At 46.9% G+C, this 16,364-nt stretch overlaps 1 protein-coding gene across 2 annotated transcripts in view; it reads right to left on the reverse strand.

The window, feature by feature from the left end:
* SLC37A2 (solute carrier family 37 member 2) overlaps positions 1 to 16,364 on the reverse strand; it is a 53,723-nt gene that overhangs the window by 13,395 nt on the left and 23,964 nt on the right. For both annotated transcript variants that reach the window (XM_053270111.1, XM_053270112.1), the window contains exons 6-11: positions 10,064 to 10,140; positions 8,576 to 8,742; positions 7,588 to 7,625; positions 5,316 to 5,480; positions 4,342 to 4,432; positions 2,881 to 2,943 (exon numbers count right to left, since the gene is read on the reverse strand). In XM_053270111.1, coding sequence (XP_053126086.1) covers positions 2,881 to 2,943; positions 4,342 to 4,432; positions 5,316 to 5,480; positions 7,588 to 7,625; positions 8,576 to 8,742; positions 10,064 to 10,140 — 601 coding nt within the window. The remainder of the gene's footprint in view (positions 1 to 2,880; positions 2,944 to 4,341; positions 4,433 to 5,315; positions 5,481 to 7,587; positions 7,626 to 8,575; positions 8,743 to 10,063; positions 10,141 to 16,364) is intronic.

The following is a 16,364-nucleotide window of genomic DNA, read 5'->3' on the forward strand; positions in this document are numbered from 1 at the left end:
GCTTGCCTCAGGTGGCAGATTCTTGGGGCGCCAACAAGGTGGCAAGATGCCCCCTGCCATTGCTGTTGGAGCAGCTCTTCAGGACCAATCTGACCCTTGCAAGCTTTGCAAGGAACACGTCTCCTCATACTCCCCCACCCCCTTCCCCCCGTGTAGATGTGTGCCTCCCATCTGGGCAGGCAGATGATCCCCCATCACCCACCCTGGCTGGTTGGCTCCAACTGTGCCCACACAGAGGAGTCCCAGGATGAAGGCGTCATGACCTCTGAACCCAACACTGGGGCGGGGCGTGTGTGTGTCTCGATGTAAAATGGTTGTGTTCTGGGAGAAGAGGTGGTCTTGTTCAGCAAGCATGAATTGCCCCCTTTGCTAAGCAGGGACTGCCCCAATTTGCATTTGAATGGGAGACTCCATGTGTGAGCACTGTAAGATATGCCCCTTAGGGGATGGGGCCGCTCTGGGGAGAGCACCTGCACGCTTGCATGCAGAAGGTTCCAAGTTCCCTCCCTGGCGGCATCTCCAAGATAGAGTTGAGAGAGACTCCTGCCTGCATCCTTGGAGAAGCCACTACCAGACTGTGTAGGCAACACTGAGCTAGATGGACCAGGTATAAAGCAGCTTCCTACATTCCTGTGACTCCTGAGCCCAATTCTGATCAAGACAATTCACAGGATGAGGAAGGATTTGGGGGGCCCTCACCCCCATCAACAGAAACACCAGTCCCCGCTGACTCCCTCAACACACCCTTGCCTGTGTCATCAGAGTCAGAGGATGAAGAAGCTGACCCAATCTCCACCAGCAGCCACCCAGCAATGTTGCAGTCAGTGCTTAACAAACAGGACACAGCCCCTTTAAGAAACCCCAGGCTTGGGCAGGGCTGCATTGCTGCCTTTGTATTTAAGGCTTTGGTTGGCCTCTGCCTGCTCTTAATGCATCTTTGTTGTGGATCTGTTTGGCCTTGTTTGCATTCCTGTCCCTGCTTTTGGATTCCTTGACTTCCGACCTTGCTTATTTTTTTACTCTGATCTTGCCTGCTCCCAGTGGACTGATCCTTGGCTTCTGATCCCTGGCTTGTTGTGAATTTGGCTTGGTCTGCTCCAACAGTGTGCTTCCTGCCACACCTGACTTGCCCAGGTATGACACACACCTGCAAAGCTTGCAAGAAGTATGGGGAGTGAAGATTGGGCTGCTGGAAACCATCTCTTCTCCCTAAGGTTGCCATACTCAAGCTCTTCAAATCTGCGTGCCCTAATTTGCATGGTATGCAAAATAGCTTGTAAATTTGCATGTTATGCAAATTAACTGATGCACTGTCCAGCTGACTTGTATTTGCTCGGGATATCTACCAACAATAGTCGGGGAGTTCTCTTGACCTGAGTTTTAAACACCCAGACTTTATATCCCAATACTTTCTAATAAACAAGTTCAGTTTTTAACCTTTTCTAATTAGCTGTGTGTAGTGCTGTCATGGATTCCCTGCTAGCTGCAGACTACCACCCCACTCCATTTTCCAGTATGTGACTATACTATTTGTTGGTGAACAAACATGCTATTTATTTATTTAAATGTGTTAATTTGATTATGCTATTTACTGGTGAAGGTGAAGATATTGGGTAAGATTGGTGAAGAGGTCAAATCGCAGCTTGTGCTGAGTGCATTTTCATCACCACTAAATTCTGCAGTTGACCCTACAAAACTGGAGCTAGGGATGAAGGCTTAACCAAAATGAATCCTTTTGATGTAGAATACTAATACGAGGCTGGAAAAGAGCAAGGGGCATGGAGAATTCATGGTGGCTTTAAGCATTTTTTTTTTAAATGCTACAAAAATAAAATATCTACAGACAACAAATGAAGACTACACTAAGTTTGAGCTACCTAATGGCACAGCAGAGAAATGACTTGATTAGCAAGCCATTTATTTTCACACTAACATTTTAAATTTTAATGTGTTAATCTTTTTATTGGTTTTTATTGTCTTGTAAACCGCTCAGAGAACTCACGTTTTGGGCAGTATAAAAATGTGATAAATAAAATAAATAAGCCAGAGGTTGCTGGTTTGAATCCCTGCTGGTATGTTTCCCAGACTATGGGAAACACCGATATCAGGCAGCAGCGATATAGGAAGATGCTGAAAGGCATCATCTCATATTGCGCGGGAGATGGCAATGGTAAACCCCTCCTGTATTCTACCAAAGACAACCACATGGCTCTGTGGTCGCCAGGTGTCGACACTGACTCAAAGGCACACTTTACCTTCACACTAAGTTTGAAATATCAGTAACAGCAATAGAACAAAAAAATACACTGAGCATTTCAGCTAAGGCTGCAATCCTATACACGGTTACTCAGGAGAAAGTCTGATTGGAAACCCATGGCACTTCTAAGGCCTGCATAGAATGATTTGCATAATGGAGCCCAAACCCTTAAACACTACAATACACAGGGTGGCAGTGATTTACGGTACATAAAAATCAAGCTATCCTCTCAACTGCCCTATAGTGATCCCCTGCTGACAAAAATGAAAGGCAAAATTCCTTGGGGAGATTACTTATTGTAAACTTTTCCCAGCCAGCCTCCTGTGCTTCACCTGCTGTTCTCCAAGTCCAGTGGTTGAGTAGTGGCTGCTCGTTTTTTCTACTTATCTCTGCCTCTACAAGGTCTAGAGCTTAGCTTCTTTTTAAAAAAAGCAAGCAAGCTGGGAATCTGGGCAAGCTAACGGACTAACTGGGTGCTGGGCAACATGTTCCTCCCTGGAAATCGGGGAGGATGGCAACCTTTCTCCTCCCTGTCCCTTGTGTTACTTTCAAAGTTTGCAAGGGTTGGTTTTGAAAGAGGTCTGGTGCCGAAAAACGAGAAAAGCCCTGATGAAATCACCCACCGATAATGCCGCCGACATCAAAGAGAGTGGACATGTCTCCAGCCTTCTGGGCACTGAAATGAGCTGGAAAGGGGGGAAAAACACAAGAGATAATTGAGTGAGATGGCCGAAAGGGGTCATCACTCAATGGGAGAGAATTTGCTTTCCACGCAGAAGGTCCCAGGATCAACCCCCTGGCATCTCTAATTTAAAGGCACTCGGGGAGCAAGCCTGTGAGAAATGCCGACTCCAGTCTTTGGAAAGCTACAGCCAGCCCACAGAACAAGGCAAGCCTTTGGGATCTTTTCCAGAATATGAAAGCTTCATGTGTTAAGAAATGCTGGGAATGAGAAAAACCCAAAGGGGTCTGCAAATAAACCTTGGTCAAATTTCTGCTTCTTGGTGGGCAATGGCCATGTGTGTTCAGACATATTCATTGATTTGTTTCCTGCCATCCATGTACACGGTGCTTGGCAAAAAAATGAGCAGGTAAGTCCCCGCCCCAAGGGGTTTGCAATCTAGATTGTACACCGCCTAGAGATTTCTATACTAGGCGGTATAGAAATGAAATGAATGAATGAATATATGATTAATTTATTAAATCCTGCAAAACCAAAATAATATCTACAGATAATAAATGAAGACTACGCTATGTTTGAGCCACCTAATGGTGTATTAATAGATAGTGACACAAGGGAAATGGAGGAACGGGAGGAAAATTGAGACTGGGTAAGCAGACTTAAGCTTAGTTTAAATAGTTGCTTGGTTGAAGCTCAGCTGCTCTAGGGCAGGGCTGCACAAATTTGGCCCTCCAGCTGTCGTTGGGCTACAGCTCCCATCATCCCCAGCCACAGTGGGGATGATGGGAGTTGTAGTTTGACAACTCCATAGCAGTTCTGTTTCCGCAAGAAGCTGTACAACTTCTTGCACATGCAGAAGAACATCTTTAGATTTAGTCCCATGGACTGTTCCTTCTAATAGGGATTCCCAGAGGTTGTTCACTACAACTGCCAGCATCCCCAGCTGCAACAGCCTTTGGCTGGGGATTCTGGGAGCTGTAGTCAACAACATCTGGGAATCCCTGTTAGAGGGAACACTGTAACACTCTAGTGCAGGGATTCTCAACGTTGGGTCCCCAGATGTGATTGGACTTCAATTCCCATAATTCCTAACCAAAGGCCACTGGGGCTGGGGATTATGGGAGCTGAAGTCCAATAACATCTGGGGACCCAATGTTGAGAATCCCTGCTCTAGTGCAAGGTGTAAAAAGAACCCTTCAGTCAGTTGCAAACTGCTTCGGTATGCAGAAGGGGCACCTCTTTTGCTCTGAGATGGCATGTGGCTCTGAGCTGGTCTTTGACTGGAGCCTGTCAAAAGTCCTGAGATCCGAAACTCCTCTGAAATCCTAGAAGCGAGCATGCTCAAGGCACTCAGAGCTTCCTGGATCCTAAACCGGGGTCACAGCTGCTTCTCGGGACTCACCCACATTCATGATGTAGAGGGGCAGCCAGAAGAGGAAAGTGTAACTGACGAGTTTGGCAAACAGGAGGCAAAAGGAGAACTCCACCACGCCCTGCAGAGGTGAGAGAGAGAGAGAGAGAGAGAGAGAGAGAGAGAGAGAGAGAGAGAGAGAGAGAGAGAGAGAGAGAGAGAGAGATGGAATGGAATGGAATTCAACAGCAGCTCCGAAACATCTGTCTGAAGACAAGGGCCCAAACGGACTTGATGCCAGAGATCTGGGATCAGAATTGCAGCCGGGTTGCTTCTACTGAAAAGCAGCCATTGGTGGGGTTGGGGTCTGATTCTGACACAGCTGCACTGGCTGATGGGGTATTTCACCCTTCCCTCTGTGCCATTTCTCCAACCTAAGTTGCACCCCACAAAACTGCTGCACTAAAAATACAGAGATGGTACAGTTATCTGTCTAGGAGCCTGTTTTTATTGCTAAAAGCTTATTGGAGTTTCCAGGTGGAGGTGATTTAGATTGTGTGGAAAAAGGTATGGGGGAAACTATGAACCATCCCTCAGTCAGAGCTTCATGGTAGTGCATCTGCTTTGCACGCAGAATATTCCAGGTTCAATCCCTGGCAGCATCTCTAGGCAGGGCTGGGAAAGACTCCTGCCTGAAACCTTGGAGAGCCGTTGCCAGTCAGTGTAGATAATACTGAGCTTGATGGACCAATGATCTGACTCTGTAGAAGGCAGTTTTGTATGTTCCTATGCTCCAATCAAAATGGGAGCTATCCATCACCCAGTGATGACAACCTTGGAGAAGCCACAACCAGTCTGTGAAGACAATACTGAGCTAGATAGACCAATGGTCTGACTCAGTATGTGGCAGCTTCCATTGACTCATTTTACATTTTAAAAACCAAAACACAGAGATCTGATCACATATTTCCCATGTTGCAACTGTTCTAAGAAACAACATTTGACAGCTGCGGGGCTGTACTCACAGGTATCTTAAGGGCACCCAGGAAACTGATGGCTTCCCGGTTCTCTGTTGATTCTTTGGCACTTTCTGCCATATCAATCATGTTCTCTTGGCTGTTGGTGGAAACATTCAGGCTGCTGTTGCCAATGGAATGTCCCGACTCAAGATCTTTCTCTTCTGAGCCAGCCTGAAGGAAAACAACAAATAATTCCAGGGTTTATTGATCAATCACCATCATCATCATCTTTAATTGTTAGCCACCCCATAGCAAATGTTCTCTGGGCGGCTCACAACAGAGGATTAAAACATACAATAAAAACACATAACACGTTAAATCATAACACACAAAAAGGGAGGGAAGAAAATACAAAATACAATACAAAGCAGTTTAGAAACTCATTTTAAATTAGTTAAAAATCAAATCAGATCTGAAAAACAGAATTTAAAAGGCCTGGGTGAACAAAAAGGTCTTTACCTGGTGTCTAAAAGAACAAAGTGATGAAGCCAGGCAAAGCTCACTTGTGAGGCTATTCCATAAATGGGTTGCAACCACTGAAAAGGCCCTCTCCCTAGTAGCCATCCGCCTCACCTTGTTTGGCAGGGGCAAAGTTCTTAAGGTCCGGGGTGGGACATATGGGGCAAGGCCCTCTCTCAGGTAACCTGCTCCCAAGCCGTTTAGGGCTTTAAAGGTTAAAACCAGCACTTTGAACTGGGCTTGGAAACGGACTGGGAGCCAGTGCAGCTGATGAAGCATTGGCCTAATATGCTCAAAACCCTAACCAGTTTGGATTCAGCCCCTTTGGGTACTGCCTGAGCACGTCACAGACTCCTGGAGCTGATGCTTCTATGGTTCAATCCTCCTTCGTATCCAGTGATTCATTTACACCAGGGCTGCACAACTTTGGCCCTCCTGCAGATGTTGGACTAAAGTATGAGCCCCTGGTGGTGCAGTGGTAAAACTGCCGCCCTGTAACCAGAAGGTTGCAAGTTCGATCCTGACCAAGGGCTCAAGGTTGACTCAGCCTTCCATCCTTCCGAGGTCGGTAAAATGAGTACCCAGAATGTTGGGGGCAATATGCTAAATCATTGTAAACCGCTTAGAGAGCTCCGGCTATAGAGCGGTATATAAATGTAAGTGCTATTGCTAAAGTGTGCAGTCAAGTTGATTTTGACTCCTGGCGCCGACAGAGCCCTGTGGTTGTCTTTAGTAGAATACAGGAGGGGGTTACCATTGCCTCCTCCTGCACAGTATGAGATGATGCCTTTCAGCATCTTCCTACATCGATGATGCCCCATATAGGAGGTCCTCATAGTCTGGGAAACATACCAGCGGGGATTTGAACCGGCAACCTTCTGCTTGTTAGTCAAGCATTTCCCTGCTGCGCAATTCCTATCGGCCACTGTAGTTGGTGATGGGGGTGGTGGTGCTGTTGTAGCTGGTGGGCCGAAGTTGTGCAGCCACAGTAGACAGTAATGAGTAGAAGTTTCTCTTTGGGCAGTGAGCCCTTTGGCACCCAGGGTTGCGCAAGATACAGGAGAACCTCACTACTTACGGGTGGTTTCCGTTCCTTGCCTACTACTGTGAGTAATGGAACCACGAGTAATGAGGCATTATGGCTATTAAGTTCTAGAGCAGGGTTTCTTAACCTTGGGCCCCCAGATGTTGTTGGACTACACAACTCCCAGAATCCCCAGACATGGCCTTTGTGGCTGGGGATTCTGGGAGTTGTAGTCCAACAACATTTGGGGGTCCAAGGTTAGGAAACCCTGTTCTAGAGAGTTAGGTTCCAGAGAGGGTTAAGATCTAGAGTGGACGGAAAACGGGGAAAAAAAATTACTGTAGTGTTCTCCGTGGGGTCTGCATGTGTTGAGGAAGCCCCCCATGTGCCCAGGAATGGCCCTCAAAACTGAGGAAAATCATGGGGAAAGTCCATTTTTAAAAAAACACCTAGCCACAAAATGGCTCCTGTAGACAAAATGGTGAGCGGATGTGGCCTCCGCAGTCACTTTTGGCCCTCTAGGAACTACAGATGTGGGTTTTAGTCCTTTTGTATCTGTGGATACTGGAAATGGGTGTCTATTAGACACCCCGTGGATACGCAGAACTGCGAACAGTGGTCCCGCGAATAACGAGGTTCTCCTGTACTGAGAGCTGCGTAAGCTGCTAGTCCACAGAGAATAAACCAGTGGGCTTGGTTCACTTTCTTTCTTGCAGCATTTCAGGTTGTGGAGTGATAGGAAGAAGAAAGTTCTAGGGGTAGAAAAGAAATCGAAGACACAGATGTGATGCTTACATGGTGAAGAGGTGGGCTGCAATCAACGTCTTCTGGATCTGAAAGGGAGGGAAACTGTGTTACCAAAGGACGTCTCTGCAGTCTTGTAAAGGAAGGCATGTGAAAATGTGTAGTTTGTCATGTTGCAGTGCTGCCGGGTTGAGAAAAGTTGGACCTGCCAAAATTCCCTCTTCTGCACAGTTACTAAAGGTGCGTGCAACAGACGGCCTCTATGTGGTCACTGAGACCACATTACTCGAAAAGTCAGGCCAGGGAAGAAACCGGTTGTGCTATTTCTGCCACTAGATGGCAACATCCAGTTTGTGTATGAGATGTTTGTATTGAAGTGCAGAGATGTTCATGGGTTCCTGATCTGTGCTCTCCCCAAACTATCGGCACACTAAGGGAGATACTTAGGGTATATACTGGGACTTCGAAAATCTGGATTGTCCAGTATGCAAAACTTGTGTTTTGCTTTATTATTCTGTCTTTTATTTGAGAAGATTCTCAAATGGCATTCATGCTTCCGTCTTTTTTGCCATTCATGAACTGCTCTGGCTTATGGCTAACACACAATCAAGTTGTTTATATATGCATATCAAGTATTACTTAGTACTGTCACTTTGTATGGCTAGCATTCTGATCCTAAGCACATCTGGATTTCAGCAGGGCCAACTTAGGAACATAGGAAGCTGTCATATACCGAGTCAGACCATTGGTCCATCTAGCTCAGTATTGTCTTCACAGACTGGCAGTGGCTTCTCCAAGGTTGCAGGCAGGAACCTCTCTCAGCCCTCTCTTGGAGAAGTCAGGGAGGGAACTTGGAACCTTCCTAGAGCAGCTCCATCCCCTGAGGGGAATCTTTTCCAGTGCTCACACATCTAGTCTCCCATCCATATGCAACCAGGGTAGACCCTGCTTGGCTAAGGGGACAAGTCATGCTTGCTACCACAAGACCAGCTCTCCTCTCCATAAGAAAGGCTTCCTGGAAGTCAGGCTCACCACTCACATTCAATGAGGAACAAGAAGCAGATGATCCCCATGGAGGCAATTATGATCCCAGGTACGATGAACGACATGCCCCACGCTTTCGAAACCCAGACACCTGCGATCAAGGATCCCAAGATGTTTCCTACAGATGTGTGTGAATTCCAGATGCCCATGATCAAGCCTCGCCTGTTAAGAGATGGAACAGAAATGTCTAGGTCAGTCTTTTGGCTATGCCTGAGAGTGTGGTTAGGTTAAACTGGGGTTTTAATTACCCAGTTCAGATATTGCGCCAAACTACGGCTTGGGTACCAGCCAGTTTAGAACCATGGCTTGAGCCTCCAAAAGTAGACCCTGAACTGGCGTCTACTTAAGAACTGCATGTGTGGTCCTGGCTACATTTTTTCAGGTCTCAGCTTCAAAAGTTCACTCAGCTTCTGGAAGGGGAGTCATGGCCACAACTATGGTTTGCCAATTCAGACATCATGCCACACCAGCGTTAGCACAGACCCACTTCCTGCCATGTTTTTAAATTCTTGTTTGCTGGACACTCGGCAATCGTGGTTTGTCCATTCAGGCAGCACATCAAACCACAGTTAAGTCATTCACACAAAAACGTGTATGAGTATACATTTGTACAGAATAATGAGGCCATTCTCACAATGGAGAGAAACTGGGCTAAGGGAGCCCAGCCCGTTTCCCCCTCATTGTGAGAACCACCGGGCTTGTAGGCAGGTGGTTCTTCCGGAGGCTGGGCGGCCCCTGATCCCTGCTGCCCCTACCGGCTCCATGACACATCTGGTAGTCATGTGGGCGGCTGATCTGGCCGCCCAGGGCTAGCCTGGGGATTGTCTGTGGGGAAAGCGGGCTAAGCTCACTCTCCCTGCAGAACCCGATAAGGTTCTACACACGGATCGTGTGCAGAGCCTCAATGTTTCAACAGAGCAAGTTCAGGTCTTGACAGTTTTTCTTTGGATCTAGGAGCCAGCCCAAACATTTAGGGGCCAGATAATGGATACTTGACAAAGTTACTGGGCTTAGTGGCAGACACTGTGTGTGTGGTGTGTGTGTGGTGGTGGTAAATGGGCTTCTCTTTATCCCCTTTACAAATTAGATACTTAAAACAGAAACAGGGCTGTCTGGGACAAACAAACAACTCCACCTCCAATATCCTAGTTGAGGCCCACGGTTAAATTTCTAGGTGCCATGGCTAAATTTCTTGGTGCCTGGGATTTGTCAAGCCCCGGGCTAGTTTTAACGTTCACTCAGTCTGAGTTTGGATTAAGCCCTGGTAATAATCACATTCTCAGCACCACTTGCATGCCTTGTAAACACACAAAGCTCCCTTATATGACATCAAGCCACTGGCCCATTTTACCACATAGTGACATTTCCTGTTTTGGCAGGGAATAAATCAATTCCTTCCTCCAGAGGTGCAGATTAAGCAATTTATACTTGAGAAAAAAAGCCACAAGCTGCAGGATGGAAGGCATGAGAAAACCAGACTCACTTCCCCTTTCCGAACCAGTTGCCGACGCACGTCACCACGGAGGGCCAGCCAGTTGTCTGCACCAAACCATTGAAGATCTGACAGTGAGTGAGAGAAGGAAGGGCACAGTGAGTGAGATGCAGGAAGCCTTTGCGGAATAAGGTTTATCCGCCCTCTCTTCTAGGAGTTCAGGGCAGTGTCCAGGGCAACTCCTCACTTCTATTCTCATAACAACCAACAATGGTATGTTAGGATGGAGGAGAGCTGGTCTTGTGGTAGCAAGCATGACTTGTCCCCTTAGCTAAGCAGGGTTTGCCCTGCTTGCATCTGAATGGGAGACTAGAAGTGTGAGCACTGTAAGATATTCCCCTCAGGGGATGGAGCCACTCTGGGAAGAGCAGAAGGTTTCAAGTTCCCTCCCTGGCTTCTCCAAGAGAGGGCTGAGAGAGATTCCCACCTGCAACCTTGGAGAAACCACTGCCAGTCTGTGAAGACAATAATGAGCTAGATAGACCAATGGTCTGACTCCGTATATGGCAGTTTCCTATGTTCCTATGATGGGGCTGGGGAGTGACTGAGTGACACCCAGGCCCGATTCACACATTATGTTCAACTCTGGTACAATCTGCATACAGTGCACACAGGCACAGAACTGTACCTGTTATTCAGTTATTCAGATGCACAGTTATTCAGGTACAGTGATTCTGTTGTTCAGCTGAATGCAGGTACAGCAGTATATTTTGGGACCTATTCAGACATTACGTTGAACACTTGTACAATGAGTAGACTGTGCACACCGGTACAGATCTGCACACAGATACGTTGTTCACACATAATGCCAAACACAGGTACAGCGATATACTTTCTCTCTGTATCCTGCATTTCTGGGGTCCTGTTCCCAAGTTCACTTTCCGAATGAATGCAGGCACAGTTGTTCACACAAAGACATGTTCATGTATAGAGGCTTACACAGAAACATAGGAAGACCACTGGTCCATTGGTAATATCAACTCTGACTGGCAGCAGCTCTGAAGAGTTTCAGGCAGGAGTGTCTCTCAGCCCTACTGGAGATGCTACCAGGGATGGAACCTGAGGCCTTCTGAGTGCAAAACAGGTGCTCTGCCACTGAGTTACAATGGACGTTCCTGATGAATATGTGAAGCTGTCTTATATAGCGTATACGAGAGCCAGCATAGTGTAGTGGTTAGAGTGGTGGACTAGGACCGGGAAGACCCGAGTTCGAATCCCCATTCAACCATGAAACCCACTGGGTAACTCTGGGTCAGTGACATATCTCTCAGCCTAGTCTACCTCACAGGGTTGTTGTGAGGATTAAAAAAAACCCGTGAACACCACTCTGAGCTCCTCAGAGGATAGAAATGTAAAAAATTAAATAAATAAATACTGAGTCAAAGCATTGGTCCATCTAGCTGCCAGGGATTGGGGCATTCAAAAGTGACAGCCCCATCCCCAACTGCTGAATGCGAATACAACAGAATAGGTTCTTTCACACCGTTGTTATTATTAGAGTAGGAGGAGCCTGCTACTCCAGGTTGAGAGCTGTGTATGCTCCCATTTTCTGATAGTTTGTGAGTTAAAAACCAAGGTCAGAGGCACCAGCTGTAATGATGTGGGTCAGCTGGCTTTCCCTAGAAACACAGGAGGCTGCCTTCTACCAAGTCAGACCCTTGGTCCATCTAGCTCAGTCTTGTCGACACAGACTGGCAGTGGCTTCTCCAAGGTTGCAGGCAGGAGTCTCTCTCAGCCCTATCTTGGAGATGCTGCCAGGGAAGGAACTTGGAACCTTCTGCTCTCCCCAGAGCGGCTCCATCCCCGGAGGGGAATATCTTCCAGTGCTCACACTTCTAGTCTCCCATTCATATGCAACCAGGGCAGACCCTGCTTAGCTAAGGGGACAAGTCATGCTTGCTACCACGAACATCTTTGATGAATGAGTCTGAATGCCTAAACGATAAATGAGTCTAATGTCTGAATAGGACTCCAGTGACCTTTGGGTCTGAGTGGGGATTTGAACTCAAGCCTCCCCAAATCCTAGCCACTAAGCCATACTGACTCTCCTTGGGACGTTGCCATGCATGGCCTGCCAATTCCCAGTTTTCTGGGTCAAGTCAGGTGAAGTCTAGGCTGCGCAATCTACGCCTTGGAGTCTGTGCCTCATCCTGCTGTGCTCCAGATTTGCCCGTGAGCCAACAAGCCTGACCTGCTGCCCAAACCAGTTGTGTGAATGTGTGGGAGGAAATGCAGTCGTCTCACAGCAGCGGTTTCAAGTGGCAGGAGCGAGAAGGAAGAATGACGAGGTGCCGTCTTCATTCAACTAGCTACAAAAATAGCACCATGTGTGGTGAGCCGTGGCTGGGATGAACCCGGCACCGTGACTGGACCTGAAGCTGAGGAAAGCACCGAAGGAGCCTAGATATTGGTTAACAGGGAGGCTGGAGACCACACTGTGATTTCAGGGCTGCTAATGCCGCTGATGAGCCACCTAATGGTGTAGCGGGGAAATGACTTGACTAGCAAGCCAGAGGTTGCTGGTTCAAATCCCTGCTGGTATGTTTCCCAAACTACATTGGGCAGCAGCAATATAGGAAGATACTGAAAGGCATTATCTCATACTGTGAGGGAGTAGGCCTCCCTACTCCCTGTATTAAACCAAAGACAACCACAGGGCTCTGTGGCTGCCAGGAGTCGACAGCGACTCGATGACAGCACATTTTACCTTTTACTAATGCCCCTGATGGCTAATCAGGTATTCCTCCACTTCGCTGTATGAAGGTTGGAGAGCTGGTCTTGTGGCAGTAAGCATGACTTGTCCCCTTTGCTAAGCAGGGTCTGCCCTGGTTGCATCTGAATGGGAGACTAGAAGTGTGAGCACTGTAAGATATTTCCCTCAGGGGATGGAGCTGCTCTGGGAAGAGCAGAAGGTTCCAAGTTCCCTCCCTGGCAGCATCTCCAAGATAGGGCTGAGAGAGATTCCTGCCTGCAACCTTGGAGAAGCTGCTGCCAGTCTGTGTTAGAGTCCAGGCCTGCTCAAATTAGGCTCCCCAGCTCTTTTTGAACTACAACTCCCATAATCCTCAGCCACAGTGGCCAATAGCTAGGGATTATGGGAATTGTAGGCCAACATCTGCATGAAGGCTGAAGTTGAGCAGCCCTGGATACTGAGCTAGATGGCCCAATGGTCTGACTCGGTATAAGGCAGTGTGTTCCGATGAGAAAGGCAAAGAGGAGAGTGTTCAATTTGGAAGGAATGTCCATTTAGAAACAAAGGGATGAGAAGCAGAGCTCGCCCCACAGCAACAGCACCTACTCCTGTTCCCAGGTATGTCTGTACAATCTTTGGGGTTTTTAAGAAGCAGCAGCAGCAGCAGGTTATAGGCCTGAGTTCCTGATACGCTTTCTGCTGCAGTTTAGATGTGAACAGGCAGCAAGGCAAGGTCTACGCCCATAGATTGCAACCATATGAACGGGCTCATTATGAAGTGATTCACTGGAGTTATGCAAGGACACCGGCACCTGCAGCAGCTTGGTGAAAATCCAAGCATTTATCATAGTATGCAAAGAAACAACTTACTAGTAACTTAAGCTGCATGCTTGGCTGGGATTTATCAGCAGGTTGATCACCTAAAGCTTTAATTAATTAATTGATTGGGGACAAAGTGTCAGGAAAGCTGAGACTTGCTTACGTTTTGAACCCACTTTGGTGACTTGTTGTGATGGGTATTAATAAAGTTAAAAGGTTGCCCTCCCCTGTACCCTTTTAACAAAAAATGGTAAAGGTAAAGTGCGCCGTCGAGTCGGTGTCGACTCGTGGCGACCACCGAACCCTGTGGTTGTCTTTGGTAGTATACGGGAGGGGTTTACCATTGCCATCTCCCGTGCAGTGTGAGATGATGCCTTTCAGCATCTTCCTATATTGCTACTGCCTGATATAGGTCCAGTTTATTAAATAAATATTCACAGCTTTGGAAAAGGAAATGACCTCACGTTTCCTTCAATACCTTTCCAAAAAAGGCAGTATGTGATATGCAATTTTATTTCATTGCAATCACGGTGGGTGAAATATAATTAATGATCAGTTCGTGAAAAAGCAAATGAGACCCCCTGACATTAAGATCTACCCATGAGGCCTTGCTTAAAGTTCTGTCTTATGTGGAAGTGAAGGTGGCCTTCTTGGTGGTAGCCCCAGGGCTCTGGAATTCTCACCCAGGAGAGGCTTGTATGCCTCCCCCTGTCTTTTTGGAGGCAGGCTAAAAGATTTATTGTGTGCTGTGCCTTTTGTAGTGGATGCATTTTCTGCTATACTGTTTTTACTTTGCTCTTTCTAGCCTTGGTGGTTAGTCAGGCACCTGCCTATACTGCCTTATAGTGAGTCAGACCCTTGGTCCAGCTAGCTCAGTATTGTCTACACTGACTGGCAGCAGATCTCCAGGGTTTCAGGCAGGAGACTTCCTCAGCCCTACTTGGAGATGCTGCCGGGAACTCTCAAGCAGATGCTCTAAAATCAGCACTTTGAAACTGGGCTCAGAAACGGACTGGGAGCCAATGCACTTTTCCCCCGTCTGATGAGATATAGTAGTTTTTTGACAGTGTGATTTGATTTTTTAAAACTGTTATGGAAATTCGCACTGAATTTTTTTTTACTTATTTGTTTATTTGTTGTTTATTTAGCAAATTTATTGACCGCCTGACTTCCGTAGACTTGAGGTGGTTTACATAAATTAAAACAACAGCAACAAAGAAAAGAGAAGAGGGGGGGGAGAAAAAAAAGAAAGAACAAAAGAAAAAGACCCCCCCACACACACACACGTGAAAAACTAAAAGCTTGGAAAAATAGATCGGTTTTCAGGAGCTTCTTAAAGGACAGACGGGAGGAGGCATTATGAATCTCAAGAGGCAGGGTGTTCCATAATAAAACTGCATATATATCTTTCACATAAAATAAGTATGTAAACAAACAGTGTAATCAGCCCGTTTTTTACACATGGGCAGCCCTATTAATAACAAACATTTTCCAACCAGCAGGTTTAAAACACAATCAGAACTGGGGCGGACCCATCCATTGCTATGCTGGGGAATGCTCCCCATGCACCTTGAGCCTTAAGGGTTGCTGAGCTGATGACATTTTTTATCATCAGTTTTTCATCTGTAATTTTTTAGTCACCTTCAGTTCATTCTGCAGTTTTTATTTCACTTCCGTTCTTACTTTCATGGGTTCCCTAGGAGTCCGATGATGTATCGGAGAATACCAAACGAAACCAGTTATCCGGTCTTGTGATAGCAACCATGAATTGGTCCCTTTGCTAAGCAGGGTCGTCCCTGGTTTGCATTTAGATGGGTGAACACATGTGAGTGATGCCTGTTGTAAAACATTCCCCTTAGAGGGGATAGGGCCCTAGCTCAGGGGTAGAGCATCTGCTTTGAATTCAGAAGTTCCCAGTTCACTCCCTGGCAGCACCTCCAGGTAGGGCTGGGAAGGACTCCTGCCTGTAACCTTGGAGAGCCGCTGCCAGTCAGTGTAGACAACGCTGAACTGGATGGACCAATGGTCTGACTCAGCATATGGCAGCTTCCTATGTTCTATGACAGAATGCTTTGTATATCAACACCAGACCAATATATCAGGGATGAGGACGTAGCTCAGAGCATCTGCTTTGCATGCAGAAGATCCCAGGTTCAATCCCTGGCAGCATCTCCAGGTAGGGCTGGAAGAGAATCCTGCCTGAAAACTTGGAGAAGCCGCTGCCAGTCAGTGCAGACATACTGCGCTAGATAGACCAAGGGTCTGACTCAGTATAAGGCAACTTCCTATGTTCCTATGATGTTCATCATCAGTAACTTCCGAAATGAAAATCTGGAAGAACTAAGAAAAAGTGGCCAGAAAATTCCTACACCAGTCCAGCAGCCCTTACTATAAACTGAGCCTCCAAGAAACAAGCAGGAATTACATATCCAAGTGATCTCCTGGAAACAGCAAGGCACTGAGATGGAATCTTAATGAATCACAGATTTTGCATTATGCATAAACATGAGACTAGGGCACCTTCTCACCCCAAGCACGATCTCATTCAGTCATTCCTTCATCAGACTACAGCGTCTCCTTCAGACAGACACAGTCAGGATGGAAAGGATGAGTGCATCCTTCTTCCAGTGGCTAATTATATCTGACTTCTGTTTGCCCAGCCTGCTGAGCATGTGACGGCTAAATCTATGTCGGGAAATATTAGGAACAGTTTTGCCATGGCAAGACAGACGGCACAGGAAAACCGCCCACTCAGAAGGTAGCAGAACAAGCCAATGATAG

Source organism: Hemicordylus capensis, chromosome 8, assembly GCF_027244095.1.
Source record: "Hemicordylus capensis ecotype Gifberg chromosome 8, rHemCap1.1.pri, whole genome shotgun sequence".
Classification (NCBI taxonomy): domain Eukaryota; kingdom Metazoa; phylum Chordata; class Lepidosauria; order Squamata; family Cordylidae; genus Hemicordylus; species Hemicordylus capensis.